Source organism: Eleutherodactylus coqui, chromosome 8 (assembly GCF_035609145.1).
Source record: "Eleutherodactylus coqui strain aEleCoq1 chromosome 8, aEleCoq1.hap1, whole genome shotgun sequence".
NCBI lineage: Eukaryota > Metazoa > Chordata > Amphibia > Anura > Eleutherodactylidae > Eleutherodactylus > Eleutherodactylus coqui.
The window spans coordinates 93,564,956-93,583,155 of NC_089844.1; the positions used below are offsets into that span (position 1 = coordinate 93,564,956).

The following is an 18,200-nucleotide window of genomic DNA, read 5'->3' on the forward strand; positions in this document are numbered from 1 at the left end:
TATTTCTTTACAAGTGTGAGTGTGATTAAAAACTTATAAAAATGAACACAGAAAGACACGCTGCTGTAAATACCAGACATGTCCGTGAATTATCATGAGGTAATATGACCACCATTTTTTTGACAACTACAAAACCATTATAGAAATGACGTCACCAAAAGAGAGAGAGAAAAAAAAAAGCGCGGGTCACATGACCGGTCCCCCTTTCACCTCCCGTTTTCTCACTGCCTCTGTTGCTAGGAAACCGTATACGAAGCGAAGATGAACTATAGGGGAGCGCGCGCTTCCAAGTCCCACCCAGCTCATCTGCGCAAGCGCACTCTCTGGTTACTCACCCGTGAGCTCGGAGCTGCGCATCTTCTGGCCACGCCCCCTTTGCTGAGTGAGTGAGTGAGTGTGTGTGTGGCGGGGGCGCGCCTCTCCTGCATTCGCTTGCACTGCGCGCGGCCCCGCGCTCGTCTTTCCTCGCTGATCCCTCCGCAGTGTAGCGGGGCTTCTAGGAGAAGAATGTGCTGAGGGAAAAACATGGCGGAGCTGCAGATGCTGCTGGAGGAGGAGATCCCCGGCGGCCGGCGGGCCCTTTTGGACAGCTATACCAATTTAGAACGAGTGGCCGACTACTGCGAGAACAACTACATCCAGGTGTGTGAGGGGGAGGATGATGATGGATGCGGAGGGGGTGGGGTGTGAGCAATACACACGACGACCCCGGGGACCGCGTATAATAACGCCGCTTATTACACCCCCATTGCGGTATATCCCGGAGGATGCGCTGACGTCACGTGCCGCAGCTGCTGCACTACCTCATTGCTGACCTCTTTGTCACCCGAAGGTTCATTGGTGGAGTATGTGGAAGTGATGGATACGTGTGAGATATGTAATATGTATCTAGGTGTGAGTACCTGCTGCCATGTGCCAGGCTTGTGCCCACCGCCATGCCTGGGTGGTCTGCTGGCATGTTCACCCCCCTAATCACCTGTGGCTGTAAACTTACTGTATGTTGTGTGCCGCGCCGTTATTTGTCTGCCATCCAGTTATTGGACCATTCGTATGCCCACCTTGCGCCATTGATGCCCGCTCACTGTGTTCTAAGGCAAGTCTGGCGTTTTTTTTTGTTAGCGCAATATTCTGTAATGGATAAAACGTCTCCGTCTTTTTTCCTTCCTCCTCGGATCCCATTTGGAGACATCTCCTGCTTGAAGTGCTTCCTGCGCTAATTTACGGTGACCGTCCGATCCGCGGTTCACCTCCCGCTGGGGTCCGGGCTCGCTCTGTCCCTGTAGATGGCGCGCGTCTCCGGCGGTCATTGTTGGAGACGTCCATCAGCAATGAAGGGGCCTTTTTTTTTTCTAGGAGGAAGTCCGACTTTTGGACGGTTAATTAGCATACGGCGTGGGATGCGCGTAGACGGCGATATCCCCAGATGGGCACCTGCGGGGGAGGATATAAAGGTGACACAGTGTAGCTCATTGTCACATATACAATCTATAGGGTATATAGTGCTGAAGAGACCCGGCAGACCTCCTTTAAGGATTGCAGTGGGTCCCACAGAACCGCCGCGGTGTCCTCTACGGTTTATCATCCGCTGTGACTCCTCAGAGCCGTTCCTCTGTGCCCGCTGCTGCGGCCGGCTGCAATATATCATTTCTCAAAACCGGATCTAAATGTGTTAAAAACCATAAAACCAGCAGTACTTCACTGTCCTTGTCCATCTCTACTGTCATGTGACCGCTTCAGCCAATCAGAGGCCGCAGTTGTCATGTGCCTCCACAATGCCAGGAGAGTGGCACCTGACTGCTGCGGCCCCTGATTGGCTGAAGTAGTCAGGTGGTAGCCATTCCTAAACACAGACTGTGAGGACCGCTGGATCATGGCGGGGGCCGAGGACGGGAAAGTGCTGATGGTTTTATTTTTTTAACAGATTTGCATGAAATTAAAAAAAAAGCATTGCACCCAGACCACCCCTTTAAATGTTAGCTGCTTCTTGTACAATATTAGGTATTGCCCCGCCGTGCCTGGACCCCTCACTAGGCTGCCGTAGGGTATACTTACATGCTATGGGGCCAATGATAAATACCCATGCAGATACAGTATATCTCTAGTTTAAAAGGGATTATCAAATAGCGGGGGCTGGCTTGGCCGCCTGAGAACGGCACTTGGATCCGGTGCAGATGAACAATTGCCGACGCAGCGTACCCTCCACCCTCTGGTCCATGGGTAGCCTTTTGTCCCAAAACTGGAGGATCACTTTGACTGACAGAATGGCTTGATGGACTGCGGCCCATTCGGCTTCCATCTTTGTCATCCGTTATTTTATCTTGTCCGGCATATTCTGCTGGATCGGCGCTGGAGCTTCCGATGGTCTGTGAACAGAGCTGTGGCGCCAAATAAATAGGCGAGCCAATAGTTGGTTGTACCGAGACTCAGTGGGAGGAAGTCTTTACATCAACCCGGGGTTATAGAGCGGCAACACAACATTCGTCCGCTCGGACAGAAAATGCTAGGATTTGTGTAGTAAACCCGTCAGGTGATCGGGGCCGGACGGTCCCAGAAGCCATAGAGCGCAGGCACTGCCATTCCTCAAAACTGTATGCAGCCATTCAGACATGTCCGCTTCACAAATCTCTCCCATTGAACGGAGATAAAAGTACTTGATCAGTTATCAACTGCCGGGAAAAACGGTTGGAATTGTATGTTTTTGCCAACCGCCTTGTCTATGGTGTTAGGTTTTTGGATTGTAGTCTATTAAAGGGAATCTGTTGGCTTCAATATCTATCTTGGATACAAGATGTGATATGGGCAGGCATGGAGGCTCTAGTACCCTGTTGTACGCCTCTAGCTTGGATACAAGATGTGATACAGGGGAGCATGGAGGCTCTAGTACCCTGTTGTACGCCTCTAGCTTGGATACAAGATGTGATATGGGTGGGCATGGAGGCTCTAGTACCCTGTTGTACGCCTCTAGCTTGGATACAAGATGTGATACAGGCGGGCATGGAGGCTCTAGTACCCTGTTGTACGCCTCTAGCTTGGATACAAGATGTGATATGGGTGGGCATGGAGGCTCTAGTACCCTGTTGTACCACCTCTAGCTTGGATGCAAGATGTGATATAGGCAGGCATGGAGGCTCTAGTACCCTGTTGTACTACCTCTAGCTTGGATACAAGATATGATACGGAGGGCATGGAGGCTTTAGTACCATGTTGTACCGCCTCTAGCTTGGATACAAGATGTGATTCCGGCAGACATGGAGGCATACCGGTTCTGTATGGTATCCTGCAGCATATCAGTCCACATTTGTTGTAAGTGAACTTCTAGATTGTACAAACTCAAAGGCTGTCGAAGTTTGGTGTCCCAGATATTCCCATACATGTTCTATTGGTGATAAATCTGGCAACCGGGCAAGTGTCGGAAATGTGACAATGTTGTGGAGACGTTCCTGTGACACCCTTGCTGTGTGTGGTCGAGTATTATCCTGCTGGAAGCCTCTTGAAAGCCGCCATGAGAGGAACACAAAAGACGACCCAGCTCCACTTTCTAGCAGTCCAGTTTTATCCTTCGTGACACCCCTGCAAACGGAGGCAGCAGTGGGTGGCAAAGGCTGTACATGTAATGGGTGCCATGAGACTAAATGTCCTTCAGTAAAGCACCTTGAAATGGTTCTGAAAGACACAGCGCCCTGTAACAATGGTGCCATCTGTCTCTGGTTGGCGGACAACGAAACAGTTGGAGCTGCTTGTGCTGGTCGGATGATCAGATAATCCTCTCCACTGGTGGTGGTCTGTCGAGGGGGTCCCGAGTCTGGTTACCTTGTGTATGTGCCTTCATGCGTCCACTGGTCCCTACACCTCCTAACTGCCCGGGTGGCAGCCAATTCACTGATACAACCATCCAGCTGCTCACATTCCAATAAAACGCCCCTCTCAACCTCTGGTAACTGGGCAGTATCTCTTGGTTTGCGCCATAGAGGAGTCTAGTGGTCAACAAGCTCTATACAAGCAAAAAAAGAGGTCCAACTACACACAACTTGAGAGCTTTTTCATATGCCAAGGGTGGAACCACTTTTTGGGTCTCAAGTGGCAAGACCTTCATGTAATCACACCACAACTCAATCACTGGCATGTCTGAGATGGAACTGCATGCCGAGTTTTGCAGCAAAACGACAACTCCTAGGGGTGAGATTGTTTTTTTGACAGGGTGTATATATGAATCTGCTCAGCTCCTCCTCCTCTATAATACAATGCCTGCACAATAGACTACAAGTTCAAGCTGACAGCTTCCCTATTAAGTTCTTCTTTGAGTTAACCCTTTCCAATCCACTGTCTGACGTCTGAAGACATTCTGTTCGAAGGCCATACAGCTCCGATGTCGGAAGATGTCTGGCAGGGTATTCTTACTGTATATTACTAGCCGCTCTGTCAGGGGTCTCTCCAGTATACCCCATACCGCAGTACTGGCTCGAGCCAGCAGATGGCACCATTATATAATGGCAGAAAGAGCCCTTTAGGAAACCCTGAATCTAAAATTGGATTGCAATGGGTCAAAGGGGTTCTGTCATTAAAGAATTCCATACTTGCCTATTCCTCCCCCGTCAGTCTGCTTACTGCATGATCTTCTCCATGCTCATCTCCAGTCCCCTGGTCACCTCACCTGCAGCCGGCCGGATCCTCTTCTTCCTGTTATGGAGCGTCAGTTCTCAGCATTCTGCTTCCTGCAGGTCAGTGTATGTTATGTCACTGGTGACGTAGCGTTCACTGCTTAGCAAGGAATGCCAGATCCTATGCTGGGCAATTGCCGCGACTGCACATGCACGCTGTCTCGCCGCAAGCGTTCATATGGTATTGCCACGAGACACGGCACATATGCGCTTGTGATAATAGCGCCGTAAAGGATTCAGCCTTCCCTGCTAGGCAGTGACGTAACCTACACTGACCTGCGGGAAGGAGGATGCCTAAAATATACGCTACATAACAGGAAGAAGAATCAGCCGGCTGGGGGACTGGAGGAGCCAAGAGAAAATCTCAGGGAGAAGAAGATGCGGTAAGAAGACTGACTGGGGAGGAATAGGGGAGTATTGAATTTAATTTTTTGTAATGACGAAACCCCTTTAATAATGTCTTGCTGACTTCCGGACTCATCATCAGGGATTCTACTATGTAATGTTTAAAGCAAGGCTGGACAAACCTAAGCAGCCATTTAGCAACATCCCTCCAGCATCAGTAGTAAACCTCTAACCGGCTCCTAATATACTTGTACACCCCTGGCTTACAGGATAGTAACTGATACATTGTTTCTGCCCTCTGTCTTGTATTGATGTATGTAGTATGCTGCACAGCCCAGATGAGGGGCATCCTAGTGCTTGGAAGGCGGTCACGTCCGGGGTGATCAATGGTGACGTGAGAAGGTTTCCATGTCATGATTGTATTGTGGGTATTAATGTCATTGACCTTTATGGCAAGGGGAGAGTCAGCAGATCTTCAGTCGGCGCTTCATCAATTTAATGTTGATGGAACATTACATGAAATGTCTAATGCAAATGAAGCACCCGGCTTACATGTTCTTTATTAGATGGAGAAATGGGATTACATGGAAATAAGCAGTTATGTTTAAGTTTATATCTCTCCCCCCTCCCTCATGGTAGAATATCGCTAGCGATGTTCTGTCACAGCCGTGGACAGGCAGCCTGATGTTTTATATGTTCTTTTGCTTTTATCCTAAGAACAGAACAAAAATAATGCAAGTGCCAGATCCCTGACCTGATGGGCCAGAAGGACCCCGTTGACTAAAATGGGGATTGTTGGGTTTTCATTATGGTGTCCGTCATTTTGCTAGACAAAATAGCGCATTGTGCAGTATAATGGTGCTATTTTGTCTGGCATTTTTGGCAGAATATGTGATGGAGACTCCTAACAGAACCATCCAAGACATGGGCTGGAAACAGGCTGAACTAGATGGACAGAACATACTGTGTGAACACTGCTTAAAGGGAACTTTTGCTGCTCTCGCTAGTGACACATACTGCTTTCTGTCACTTTTGGGGTAATGTGCAGTCGTTTAAGAACTTGCAGCTTGTTTCTGCATCTCGCAGCGCCAGGTGAGTCCAGTATCTTTGAGGACCTCCTAGCCCCATCCCCCCCCCCCCCCCCCCCGGATTAGTAGTGCAAGGATATGCGCAGAATTGCTGTGGAACTTCAGCTGCACATTTCAGGATAATACTCCGCAGCATTGTACAGTACTAGTTATTAGTATTATTTATAGTACCAGTGTTTCTGGTGGCGCAATGACATCATCACATGATCAATATTGAAGGACCTGTAATGACTGTCATGTGATCAGGGGCGGAGCTCAGAGCTCCAGTGAGTCAGCTGCTCACTGAGGTGAAATCATGGCTTGGATGAAGGACCTGTGATGACGTCACCGTCATCAGGGGCGGAGCATGTAACTCCCTCCCTCCCTCCCTCACTCACGAACAAGTAGTTAGTACTTTGACCTATATAAGTGAAGCCCCCCTGTCATTCACTTAAGCAGAGAAAACCTCAGCAGCAGTATAGAATAATGATGCCGATTTTAAAATCCACAGCATAAACTTTGTTTCTGAAATGCCGCAGTTTTTCACAGCGCAGTTCATTCTTTGCAATGCAGCGAGTGAATTCCACGGTCAGAATCCACAAAGACATTTGCATCAATATTCAGACGTGGATTTTGGTGCAGATGTTTACACAGATTTGTGCACATACTCTTCACACGGGGTGGATTTTCCGTGCAGACTTTCGGCATAGAAAATCTATGACATTTGCAGTAGCAGTAATGGGGATGAGATCTGCACAGACAATCCGCAGCAAAGTTTCCCCTTGTGAACATAACCTAAGGCCCAATGTCCACGGGCAGACCTTTGGAAGTAAAGCTTAAAAAAAAGAGATGTGACTCTCTCTTTAAGGTTAGCAACATTTTTGGGAAGAGCTGTTGCCGGAATATTTGCTCATCTCAAGTGATTTTCCAGATCTTCTGTTTTCATCTTTAGCTGCTATATCCGGTCTGTCGGCCTCTATGGTGTCCGCTAGCTCACCAGCCGTGGTCTCCACATCTGAAATTCTATGGCCTAGATCCTGCAGCCTGTGAAAGCTCTTCTTTAACCCATTAAAGACCAGGCCCAGTAAATATTCGGCGTTTTTACCCTTTCTGCCTTTTCCTTTGCCGAGTACACAGCGCTCAATGATCGCTGTGTACTCAAAAGTGAAAGTAAAAGTGTAACTTTCACTACGGGAGCTGGGCAGGGGAGGGTGTCACGTGACCACTGGGATTCCCTGCTATGGCAGAGCTGCAGGGTCGTACTAAACCCTGAGCAGCTCTGCCAATGACTAATATCACTACCATGGATGTTTTCCCCTGTAACTGGGGCTCCTATGGATGCCCCAGCTACAGTGGGAAAGTGTCAAAGAAAAAAAAAAAAAAACTGAAAAAAACATGTGAATGTCCCCCAGATGTCTTATATAACGTCATGGGGGACACAGATAGTAAAAAACATAATTACATGCACAAGTAAATAAAAATAGCAGAATACGACAACAATATATACATAACAAAGAAAATAACCCAAAACCAACGCCAACCAAAACCATACATAGTATATATCAAAACGTCTGAAACAAATAGAGGAACCCGTTCCCTTACTTTATTTTAGCATAAATGTACTAATAAAAAGAAAAAATTGCTATAAATGTTAAAAAATAAAATCATTTTTTGAGCTTTTTACCACCAATAAAATGGAAAAACGGAAAGTCAGTGAAAAAGATATTTAAAAACAGCCCTATATGTCACAGAAAAAAAATGCAACAAAAATAATTTTGGTAGCTTAAGGAAAAAAAATAGGGCAGTAAAACCACCACATGGGTAAAATCCCGAAAAAGTCTCTGGTCCTTAAGGTGCAAAACAGCTTGGTCCTTAGGCTGCCTGTCCACGGGCGTTGTGATATACCGCGGCAGAGATCTGAAGCCGGGGAGCAGGACCCAGCTGACGTATCTCCATGGTGAGCCTATCTGACAGACAGGTTCACCACGGAGAATCGCGGCAATTCGCAGCATGCTCCGATTTGCTGGCCGCGAGCGGAGAATAGCTATGATTCTCTGCTCGTGGACAGGGGGGCTGCACTTTCCACAGCAAGGCTATGGAAAGCGTTCACTGCGTTCCCTGCAGCCGGATTATCGCTGCGGGGAACGCACTGAAAATTTGCCTGTGGACAGGAGCCCTTAAGGGGTTAAAGAGACGCTGGATGTTGTGGGACATCTCAGTATGGTCCTCCCTATCTTGGGGCTGCTGCGGGCTCTGACTATCAGCATCACCACACATAGTGCCTGGAGAGCTAGAGGCAGGCGACGTCATGTAGGATGCCGGCCCGGTTTGTGGTGTCCTCCCTTGCGGGCTCCTCTGGATCTGCTCTCACAAGCGATTGGGATCATCTCACTGCTGGAGGTGGCTTGGAAGTAGTGGCGCCTCGGGCTCACATAATGTGTGTCTTCACCTTGTGAGTTGCGTGCGTGCGCCAGTTATGATAGTTTTTAACTAATCTGTTATTTTTTTTTTTTTTAAATCTTGTTCTATTTTACAACTGACCGTCTGCAGTTGTATTAAATGCAGCAGTCTTCATTTGTGTCCGTCCCCTATAGAGTACAATGTAAACATACAAAAATGCAGAAGTTCATTCCATGCAGTTCTCGTGTTTTTTGTTTTTTTTTGGACTGGTCGGTCTTTTCCACTCCCTGTCAAAAAAAAATAGATACTAGACAGAGAATGGAAGCTGAAATGAAGTAAGTCCCATTACAATCATCCATACTGGAACCATTTTTTTTCAGTTTTCTGCGGTTAACCCAGCCTAATATGCTCATTATAAACTCATTTAAAGGGTTGTGTCTAATGATCTATTCGTAGGCTGTAGACCGTGATGCACTAAAACCTACTGAACCTTTCAGATTGTGGAGCTGGTTGGCATGGTTTGTAGCTGGGAAACGCTCTACAAAGGGGCTTTTACCCCAGTGTTTCTTAGCCTTGTTGGAGGTACTGAACCCCGCAAGTTACGTTCGTAATTGGAAAAATAAAATATGATTTTTTTTCAAAGCTAGGTATATATTTTATTAGTGCACAGAACGACCTGTGCATGAGTGGTACACAATGACCTCTATGAATATTTACTGCAGATCCATGGGACTCTTGCCTTTCATACCGGTGTGGGTGTCTTGAGCTTTGCCGAGCCCCTGAGACGGACTCCCTGAGCTCCTGAGGGGTGTTCATTGAACCCTGGTTAGGAACCACTGTTTTATGCTGAACGTTAGCATTGGAGAAAAAAAAAGATTTGCTGGACCATCCTGTTTTGAGTCCTAATCATTCAGTATAAACACGGGCAACAACCGCACAATGAACAATAATTTGTTTGCTTATCGGTTATTTTGTGCAGGCATAAAAACAATCGTTGGCGCGTTCGCTAGTTGCGTGGTTTAAACACCGATGTTCAGTTCTTCTCCTTCTCTGATTCCGCTAATGTGAAGACTGAACCCTTCTGTTAAATCTCTTGTTTTTTTTTAAATTTTTGTTTCAACTGCCCGCCCGAGCCAACAAGCAGACTGTCATTGATCTCTCGCTAGGTATAAAAGTACCCTAATTGTGGTGCATAAGTAAAGTTTACTCTGGGTCTACAGCATTGGACTGAAGGATATTATTAGGTCTGTTTTCCGGGGCTTCAAAAGCTTTCTCTTTATTTGAGTTTGTGTTATTATATAGTCATATCCCCGTAAAATGTGCTTATGTCAACCTTAAATATGTGTAATTGGAGCCGCTAATATCTCCAGCCGCACGTCTCCTTTGCGTTGTTAATGGCAGGTTACAAGGTGCGCTGGCGAACGCCTTCCTGCCGCTTGTTGCTACATTGTTCTAGAAACACATCAGAAAAGCATCAAATAGGAAACAAACTTTTCAGGTTTTCAAGCTTCATAGATTTTACAGCCTGACCCGAGTTCTATTATTTTGCTCGCTAGTGAAGAAATTGCATATTTCCATTTTATAATGATGATGAAAAGACATTCCACTGACTCCATCATCGGCGTCACTTTTTAAAGGGGTTTTTCTAGACAGAAGTACTATTGATGCACACGGGTCGCAGTGTGGCAATACTTTGTGACAAAAGAAGCATTGCATGCAGCTCTTTTTCTTCTGGTGTTTTGAGCCGGATCTGCAGTGGATCCTCTGAGCGGAGGGTCCAACGCAGTTGTGAAACCCACCTCTGTAACAGAGAGATTATACAAGTGGGAGGCGGGGCTTAGCAAACATAGTGTAGCGTAATACATGCAGCCTGTTCACCCTGCTTTTCTTTGCTGCTACACTGTGGCTTGTGAACTAGTGTGCTGCTTCCGTAGGAAAATAACAAGGGTATATGCCCCAAGCCATGTTACTACCCTACCCAAAAATAAGCCCTAGCTAGATTACATACCCCTCCAAAAAAACAAACAAAAACCCAATACATTACCTTGCAGGTGCTGTCTGGGTCCTCCCGCTGCTCTCCAGGGCTCCAGCACGCTTGCTTGAGTTCTCGGTTTCGACAGAAGATCTCTTCCTGGTTACAGGTTTCATAAATCCTGCCTCTAGGAAGCAATTTCTCTGATTGGTTCTCGATCGCTGCTCAGCCACTCAATGTAGCGCTTGATGAACCAATGCGATGGCTGTGATTGGCTCTTTGAGTGCTGCACTGGTTGGCTGAGCAGCACCCAAAGAACCAATCGCAGCCATTGCTTCATGGGGGCGGGGTTTATGAATTGGTTGAGTCGCTGCTTCATCAGTTCATAAATCCTGCCTCCATGACCTGATGACTGTGATTGGCTGGGCAGCACTCGAAGAATCAGTCAGAGCCATCGCTTACTGAAGGAGGGATTTAGGAATCCCGTAACCTGGAAGCGATCTTTTCTCGTGTCCGAGGACTAAGGCAAGCACGGTGGAGGTAACCAGGAAATGCAAGCACACGAGAAAAAAAAGCTGTACTGCGCATGACAGCCTGCGGAGTATGCAGTCATACGCAATACAATTAGGTGCCATGCGCAGGGTCACCGGCCGGAATGGTTGGTGATCCTAACCATTGCTAAAAGTTAAATGCGACTCACAAGGTACAAAATGTTTGACTGCTTATTGTATTTTCTTTTGTCAATTTTATTACAGTCCTTTTCCATTCGTGCCAAAGCGCTCACTTTACATACACAAGAGACGTTCTACACATGACGTATTTTCAGAAAATGTCACTGATTTATTTAGGCCGCCTGCACACAAACGGATTTGCATTACGGAATCCTTGGCCGCCGTCCGCACTACAGTTCCGCAGCAAATACCGTTCCATAGCATGTTATGGAAAATTGATTCTTCCTGCAGACTTGTGAAAACTAAGTGCGAGTTCCATGAGCATGCTCTGTTTTTGTGCGGTTGTCCGTAACAGTCAATGGAAGCCGTCCAACCCGCTCGCAATTGATATTGTGAACAGGTCGCGGATTCTGCGTCATCGCCTGGCGATGGCACAGGAAAAGTAAACATTAAAAAAAGTCTGTATTGCGCATGTCCGGCGCTTGCCACGACCATCCGAAGTACAGAAAAAGAAAATGAATGACAGGTACATGCAGATGCCGGCCGGGCACAGGGGTGGGTTCTGCTGCGGGCTCCCGCATGCGGAATCCGACCCGTTTGTGTGCAGCCGACCTTAGATTTTTCTAAATATTCATCATGGTCTTACAAAAAAAGTTCGCATACAGTTACGGTCCCAGGTGAAGCGCTCTATAAAACTTGTTGGAAGGCAAGAAGTGATCAGCTTCTCCTTACTCTCGGCTGTTAGAAGCACATGTATTTCACTGGGAAATATTGCAGAGATCAGTGAATTTATAATTAGAATGGAGAGTTGAAAGTCAAATCAATCATCACAGAATCCGTCTGAAAACTGCCACTAAAGCAAAACTTAGAATTTTCTTCCTTGAAAAAGTTTCATTTCCCTGATGGGGAGAAAAGTTGTTAAAGCATTTCACTTTGAAAAAGAGATCGCTTACAGATATTTCATGAGGGGGAATTGTGTGCGGTTAATTTTTTAGTTCGGTCAGGAATAGTTTTAATCTTTTTATTCAAAGTGCAAGTGGCTTACATTAGTGTTCAATGATTGAACGATTGTTTCATGGTAGTGTACTAGGAGCCATAAGGCTAGATCTGTCAGCTGCAGCGTACGGGTACTTTTATGGCCTCACGTCCACAGGCAAAAGTGAATTGTGGAATCCGCAGTTCAATATACCCATAGACATTCATTGGGCATCCGCAGGTAATTAAATCCCTGCGGATGTCATTGTATCCCGGTGTGTGGATCGCACCCGCGGGATAAAAATCTCAGCATGCTCCATTTTCTGCACGGACGGCTTCCATTGAAGTCAATAGAAGCTGTCCAATCCGCGACACAGCCGCGGATGACACTGTGACTGTGCCACGGATCCGCAGGAAAGATGATTTAAAAAACTTTAAAAAAAGCATGATGCATGCGTGCAGCACGCTGCTCGCGCGCCTGGATCTATTTAGAAGAAAGAGATCCGGCCATGATGGAGGAGACCCGCGCCGCATCCAGACAGGTGGGAAAATGTCATTTTTGGCTTCATGGCTGCGGGCACGGCTGATAACCACTGCAGGATTCTGCACAGGGAATCCATACGTGCCCGTGGACATGAGGCTTTTCACGGGAGGACTGACAGGAACTTAAGCACTCGACAGCCGACCAAACGATTATCGCTCTTGTGCTTTCATCACTGAATGGGGTGTAAACAGGCAGTCGTTCATAGATGAGCGGCTGACTGTTTACACGAACCAACAGTTGCTTAGTTTTTAGGTGAGCTACAAACCAAGCAACAAGTGAGCAGCTCTTGCCTTCTTTGATCTCTTGTTTACATGGGATGACATTTACCCATAATCATTCTTTTAAGCCATTATTTGGTTGACTGTTGGCCCGTCTAAGGGCTAATGCCCATGGAGGGATCAATGCCGCATTGCCCGTGGCGGAATAACGCAACTATTAGGTTCTATTGAACCTAATGGCTCAGTCCTCACATGTGGGATTCTGCCACGGATTTACGCCGCGGGAAAAAAATCACAACATTTTCTATCTTACCGCATTTTTCCGCGGCGGGAGCTCTCCATTAATATAGTATTAAAGGAGACCCTGATAAAAAGCAAGGTTTTCCAACGATCGCCAGAAGCGGGGACTTTCTTGCTTATCCCTGCAGGATTCCCATGACGTAAAACCGGAGGTGTATCCCACTCCGTCCGTGAGCAGGAGGCCTGAAAGTACCCTAAAATTGACCAGTCCTCCTATTGTTTTAGAATGACGTTCCCTGGGATGACAACAGGCCTAGGACAACTTCTGTAGACAATGGTGTCATGGCTCTTTGTCTATGGGACTTGGCTAGATGCAGAATTGCAGTGTCTCCTAATATTACAGAAGTTTTGTACTGATGATTCCACAACTCATAAGTCCAATTGTTGGGACCTCATGCTCAGCCATTTCGCTACTGGTAACAGAACCAGACAACCCTTGAGCAGAATGAATCTACTCCTCATAGCCACATGCCCACAGATCAGACTCTAGCCATACGTTTTTCGTGAAAAAATCCTGTAATGAAAACTTCTATGCACAAAGTGATGTTTGTTGGAAGTACGACCACTTTTCCCATCCTGAAATTATTACTACTATAATTGGTGAGACTGGCAGAGGTCCAGGCAAGCATTTGTATGGTATCTATAGGATATTTGTTCTTATTTAAGGTCAGAAAGATGTGGAGTAACTTGGTGGGCTGCTAGCCCATGCAGCTGACAGACAGAGAAGGTAACCAGCCTCAACACGTCGCTCTCCAATCAGTGATACTTTATTACTTCTTTATACAAGACAGTGAAATATAAACTTTAAAAAAGCCTTCTGTTAAGCCACCAGTTGAGATCGGTGAATGGATACCCTCCTTTCAAATCCATTTTTTAAAAATGATCCATGTGCCCAATTATATAGTAAAATTACTTAAGAGGATTGTCCAGAACTTTTACAATTGATGACCTATCCGCAAAAATTGGTTATTCCTAGTTAATCAGTTGCGTTCCGTCACTCAAAATCCCCAGCAATCAGCTGATCGCTGTGCCCACTATTGGTGTGGACACTGCTGGACGCAGATAGTGTTGTCAACATTGCAGTGGTCCGGTTTGGTACTACAGGTACAGCTCCCATGACATTCACTGAGGGTTGTGACTGCAGTTCCAAACATTGGCCACTGCAATATGGACAGCGCTATCTGCTTCCGGCATTGTCCATACGGACAGCGGGCCTGGAAGGAACTTCATTGATCAAGTATTAAGAATCTTCTGAGGATAGGTCATTAATAGTTAAATATCCAGACATCCCCTTTAAGTTAAACAATTAATACCAGGTGAATACCAGGTACAAATGAATGTGCTTTATAGAGGGAGGGAAACGTTAGCCTAAATAAGGCTATGTTCACATCCGCTTTGGAGCTTCCATCGTTTTTTTTTTTTAAATCCTGGATAATACTGTACAGCATGCCCGACAGCCAGACAAACTGAACAGACCCCATTATAGTCATTGGGGTCTGTTGAGCACGCTTTATAAGACACGGGGGATTCGGTGTCCCTTCTCCCATAATAGGCGATGTGAACGTAGTCTAATAGATTTTTGTTCATATGTTGGTAAATGTATCGCTTGCTTTAAATAGCTTGTCCCGCTGTATCCCTGCACTTCACTCCTGATTGACCTTTCAGTCATCGCTGTTGACAGCATACATCCTATTAGATTGGAAACCTCGGGGGATAAAACTGCAGTATTGTATTCTAGAGTGTGTCTTCATAGAAACACTTGGCATATCGTGTCATCGGGAACAAATAGTTACCAACCGGTCAATTCTAGCCATTTTATCTAAAGGGAATGGGGCATGAGAATAGGACCAATTGAATAAATCAAGTTTTCGTGCTTTAAACACATTTTAAGAAATGTTGGTGCCTTTTTTTTCAATCTATATTAAAATAAATATACTTTCTTTTCGCACTGGCCACTAAACTTCTTAATAATCTGACACTTCCTGTGCTGCAGAGAGAACTTTTCAGTAATCTTCTCATCACAGGAAGGACTGTAGTAAAAGATGGCACCAATGTAGCGTTTTATAGCTTTTTCTGTAAAAAGCAAACAAAAAAACAACTGAGTTTGATTTAAAGTCCCTTGTGTAGACGTGTTTTTAAAGTTCTAGGAGAGTGTGTCACACAAATCTAAAGAGTATGTTTTTTGTGCCGCATGCAGACTTCACCAGGCGACAGTGCAGGATGGCGGGAGCTGGGGAATATAAAATAAATATCGCCCAACTCCTTGTCACGTCCCTAACCGTACCATAACTTAGTTTATAGCGCTGTGGGGATGTGACGGGTTCACTTTAAAAAAAATATATACTGTAGCGAACACACTCCTTTTCATATACAGTATACTAACCTGGTTTCTTCTGTGTTGTGGAAGCAAGTTTCCCAAGTTATTTTCAAAACCTACAAAAGTTCAGAGTAATCTCTACTTAAGGCCGCCTGCAGACGAGCGGAAATCCCGCCGCGGGATTTCCCGCGGGATTTCCGCCGCTGAAAGTCTGCATAGGAGTGCATTACAATACGCACTCCTATGCAGACGGCCGCGGTTTGGCCGCGCGAAATCTCGCGCGGCAAACAAACCGCGGCATGTTCTAATTTTGTGCGGAGCACGCACTCACCTGGCCGCCGGCTCCGGTCTGCGCATGCGCCGGCTGCGCGGCAGCCGGCACATCAAAGAGCCGGGGCCGCCAGGCGCGGGTGAGTACGCGCTCGCCCCTGCAGGCTCTGGGGTCGGATCGCGCGGCGAGATTTCTCGCTGCCGGATCCGACCCGCTCGTCTGCAGGCGGCCTAAGGCCTGGCAGCACATGGGCATTGCGGGATCCGGGGCGGGCGTCCGCCTCCAGATTCCGCAGCAACTACAGCCCATAGCATGCAATCGAAAAGCGTTTTTTCCTGCACACATGAGCTGAAATCAACTGCAATTTTATCCTCCCCCCCCCCCCCCCCCCCCTCCCCACACACACTCACGGAGGAAAAATCGCAGTCCGCTCGGATGGCTTCCATTAAAGTCAATGGAAGCCGTCCGGCTTGTGGTCCTACCACAATTAACATAGTGATCACTATTTGCCCAATCAAAAAAAATGCATTTTCTGTAAAGTGCTGCTTAATATAAATTTTTATAAAAGCGCTTTCTGCATGCAAAAACAAGTCACAAATCCACCCAAATACCTTTTTGGCTGATTGGGTACTGATGTATCTTGGCTCCACCACAAGTATGGGTGGAGAGCTAGTGATGGGCTGTATCCGCCTGGTGAACGTCCCCAAGCTACTGATTGACTGCCTGGAGCAAGGTCCTAGCAGCATGTGTAGTGACTTTTGGCTGGGCTGGAGGGTTAGGGTTAGTCTTCGCATTGGGCTTGCGTTATTAGCTGAACTCGCTGCTCATGCTGCTGTTGTCACTCTCCCCGGAGCAGCCGCCCCCCTACCATCTCCCCTGCCAGACCAAACCGCTCCCTGCCACCTCCGCTGACAATCAGATACTGGCGCTGCACTGCCAATCCCCCTGCTCTCATGCTCTGCCCTCCCATCACCCCTGCTGAAGCCCTGACGCTCTAACTTACCAAAGCACAGAGCATCATCCCTGGCAATGCACTCCCTCACAGCTCCGCTCACACTGTGCTCCTGCCGCCTCACAGTTCCATCCCCTGCCGTGTCTGTGCCACCTCACTGCTCCGTCCTGCCCACCATCTTTCTGCCGCTGTGGCCAGTGACAGCTCCGTTCCCTGCTGAGTCTCTTTTGTGTGCTTTGCAGGGCTGCTGTGTACCGGCTATCAGAAGGTGCCCCGGGGCATCGTATATGTGGGCGGTAGTGACAGCGGGGCAATGCTCATGGTGGCCGGCAGCAGGGGATAGTAGCAACATGAGGAGTGAGCTTTGACTGGGATGCGGGGTTCGGGTTAGTTTCAGTGTAAGCCTTACATTATTAGCTGTAAATGCTTCCATCTCAGAGCTTATAATGTAAGCCTAACACAGAAACTAACCCTAACTCTCCATCCCTTGCAAAAGTCACTACACACGCTGCTAGGACCCTCCACCAGGCAGCCAATCAGTAGCTTGGAGGCGTTCACAGGGCGTATACAGCCCATCACTAGGTCTCTACCCATACTTGTGGTGGAGACAAGATACAATAGTACCAGTTGATTGTTCTAATTTCCATCTGGATCCTGACCTCACTGCTGTGCGATAGGGTTGTTTAGATCCTTCAGTTGCAAGCAGATCTGGCACGGTTCAGCTCCACTGCATACCCTGTTGGACAAGGATCCACCCATGTGCAAGGCCCAGAAGCCATGTGTGCAAAATTATTAGGCCTGTTTCAGACAAGCAAATGAAAACACATCCGTAATATGGATCTGTATTACGGACGGGTTTCATAAGACATTACATCCGCGTGTCATTAATTTTTCATCCATATTTGCCCTGGTACTTTGTTTCTTGTGATTTATACTTTCCTCTAAGGGTCAGTTTTGTAAAGTTATCTAGTGGAATTCCCGATGGAAGCCATGGGCATCGGCAGAACAAGCATATTCTGCAAAGAACGGCTTCTCTTTCTACCTTACTTTCTCTGTATTTTAGGCCTTGTCCTTAATTGATGTTCGTGTAGTTAGGGGTAGTTTAGTGATGGTACAAATGACAGCTGCTAAATCTACCACAGAAAAGGCCTATTGTATGAAGCTTTCAGCGACCGGTGCAGAAAGAAAACCCTTTGTTTCTCTATTAATAGAACTTGCTGAACATTGGTTTTAGAATACCTGTCCAGAATATTCCTCAACAATAGGAATGAGGAATGCTGGTTAGCAGTCATTTCACTGATGCCTAATGGGAATAGCTAGTGGAACGCTTTAGTAAAGATTTATGTCCCTGAAATGTTATGTTATGGTTTAAACAAAGCTTATATATTACATGAGAGAAAATTAGGGTGGTTTCACATCTGCATCTGTCCCCCAGCAAACTGGACTCATAGAGGGCAACACACTTTTTTTTGCTCTGTTTGGATTGTTTGACCCAGTTCCGTTCGCTTTG

General features: G+C 46.7%; 1 protein-coding gene across 15 annotated transcripts in view; it reads left to right on the forward strand.

The window, feature by feature from the left end:
• The first annotated feature begins 394 nt into the window (after nucleotides 1–394).
• Nucleotides 395–18,200, forward strand: part of ABI2 (abl interactor 2) — a 110,258-nt gene continuing 92,452 nt past the window's right edge. For 4 of the 15 annotated variants that reach the window (XM_066576053.1, XM_066576056.1, XM_066576060.1 and 1 more), the window contains exon 1: nucleotides 397–642. In XM_066576053.1, the coding sequence (XP_066432150.1) occupies nucleotides 526–642 (117 nt within the window). In that variant the 5' untranslated portion in view covers nucleotides 397–525. Of the gene's footprint in view, nucleotides 643–18,200 lie in introns of all 15 variants that reach the window. The other 11 variants (XM_066576054.1, XM_066576057.1, XM_066576059.1 and 8 more) reach the window with 5 other exon arrangements.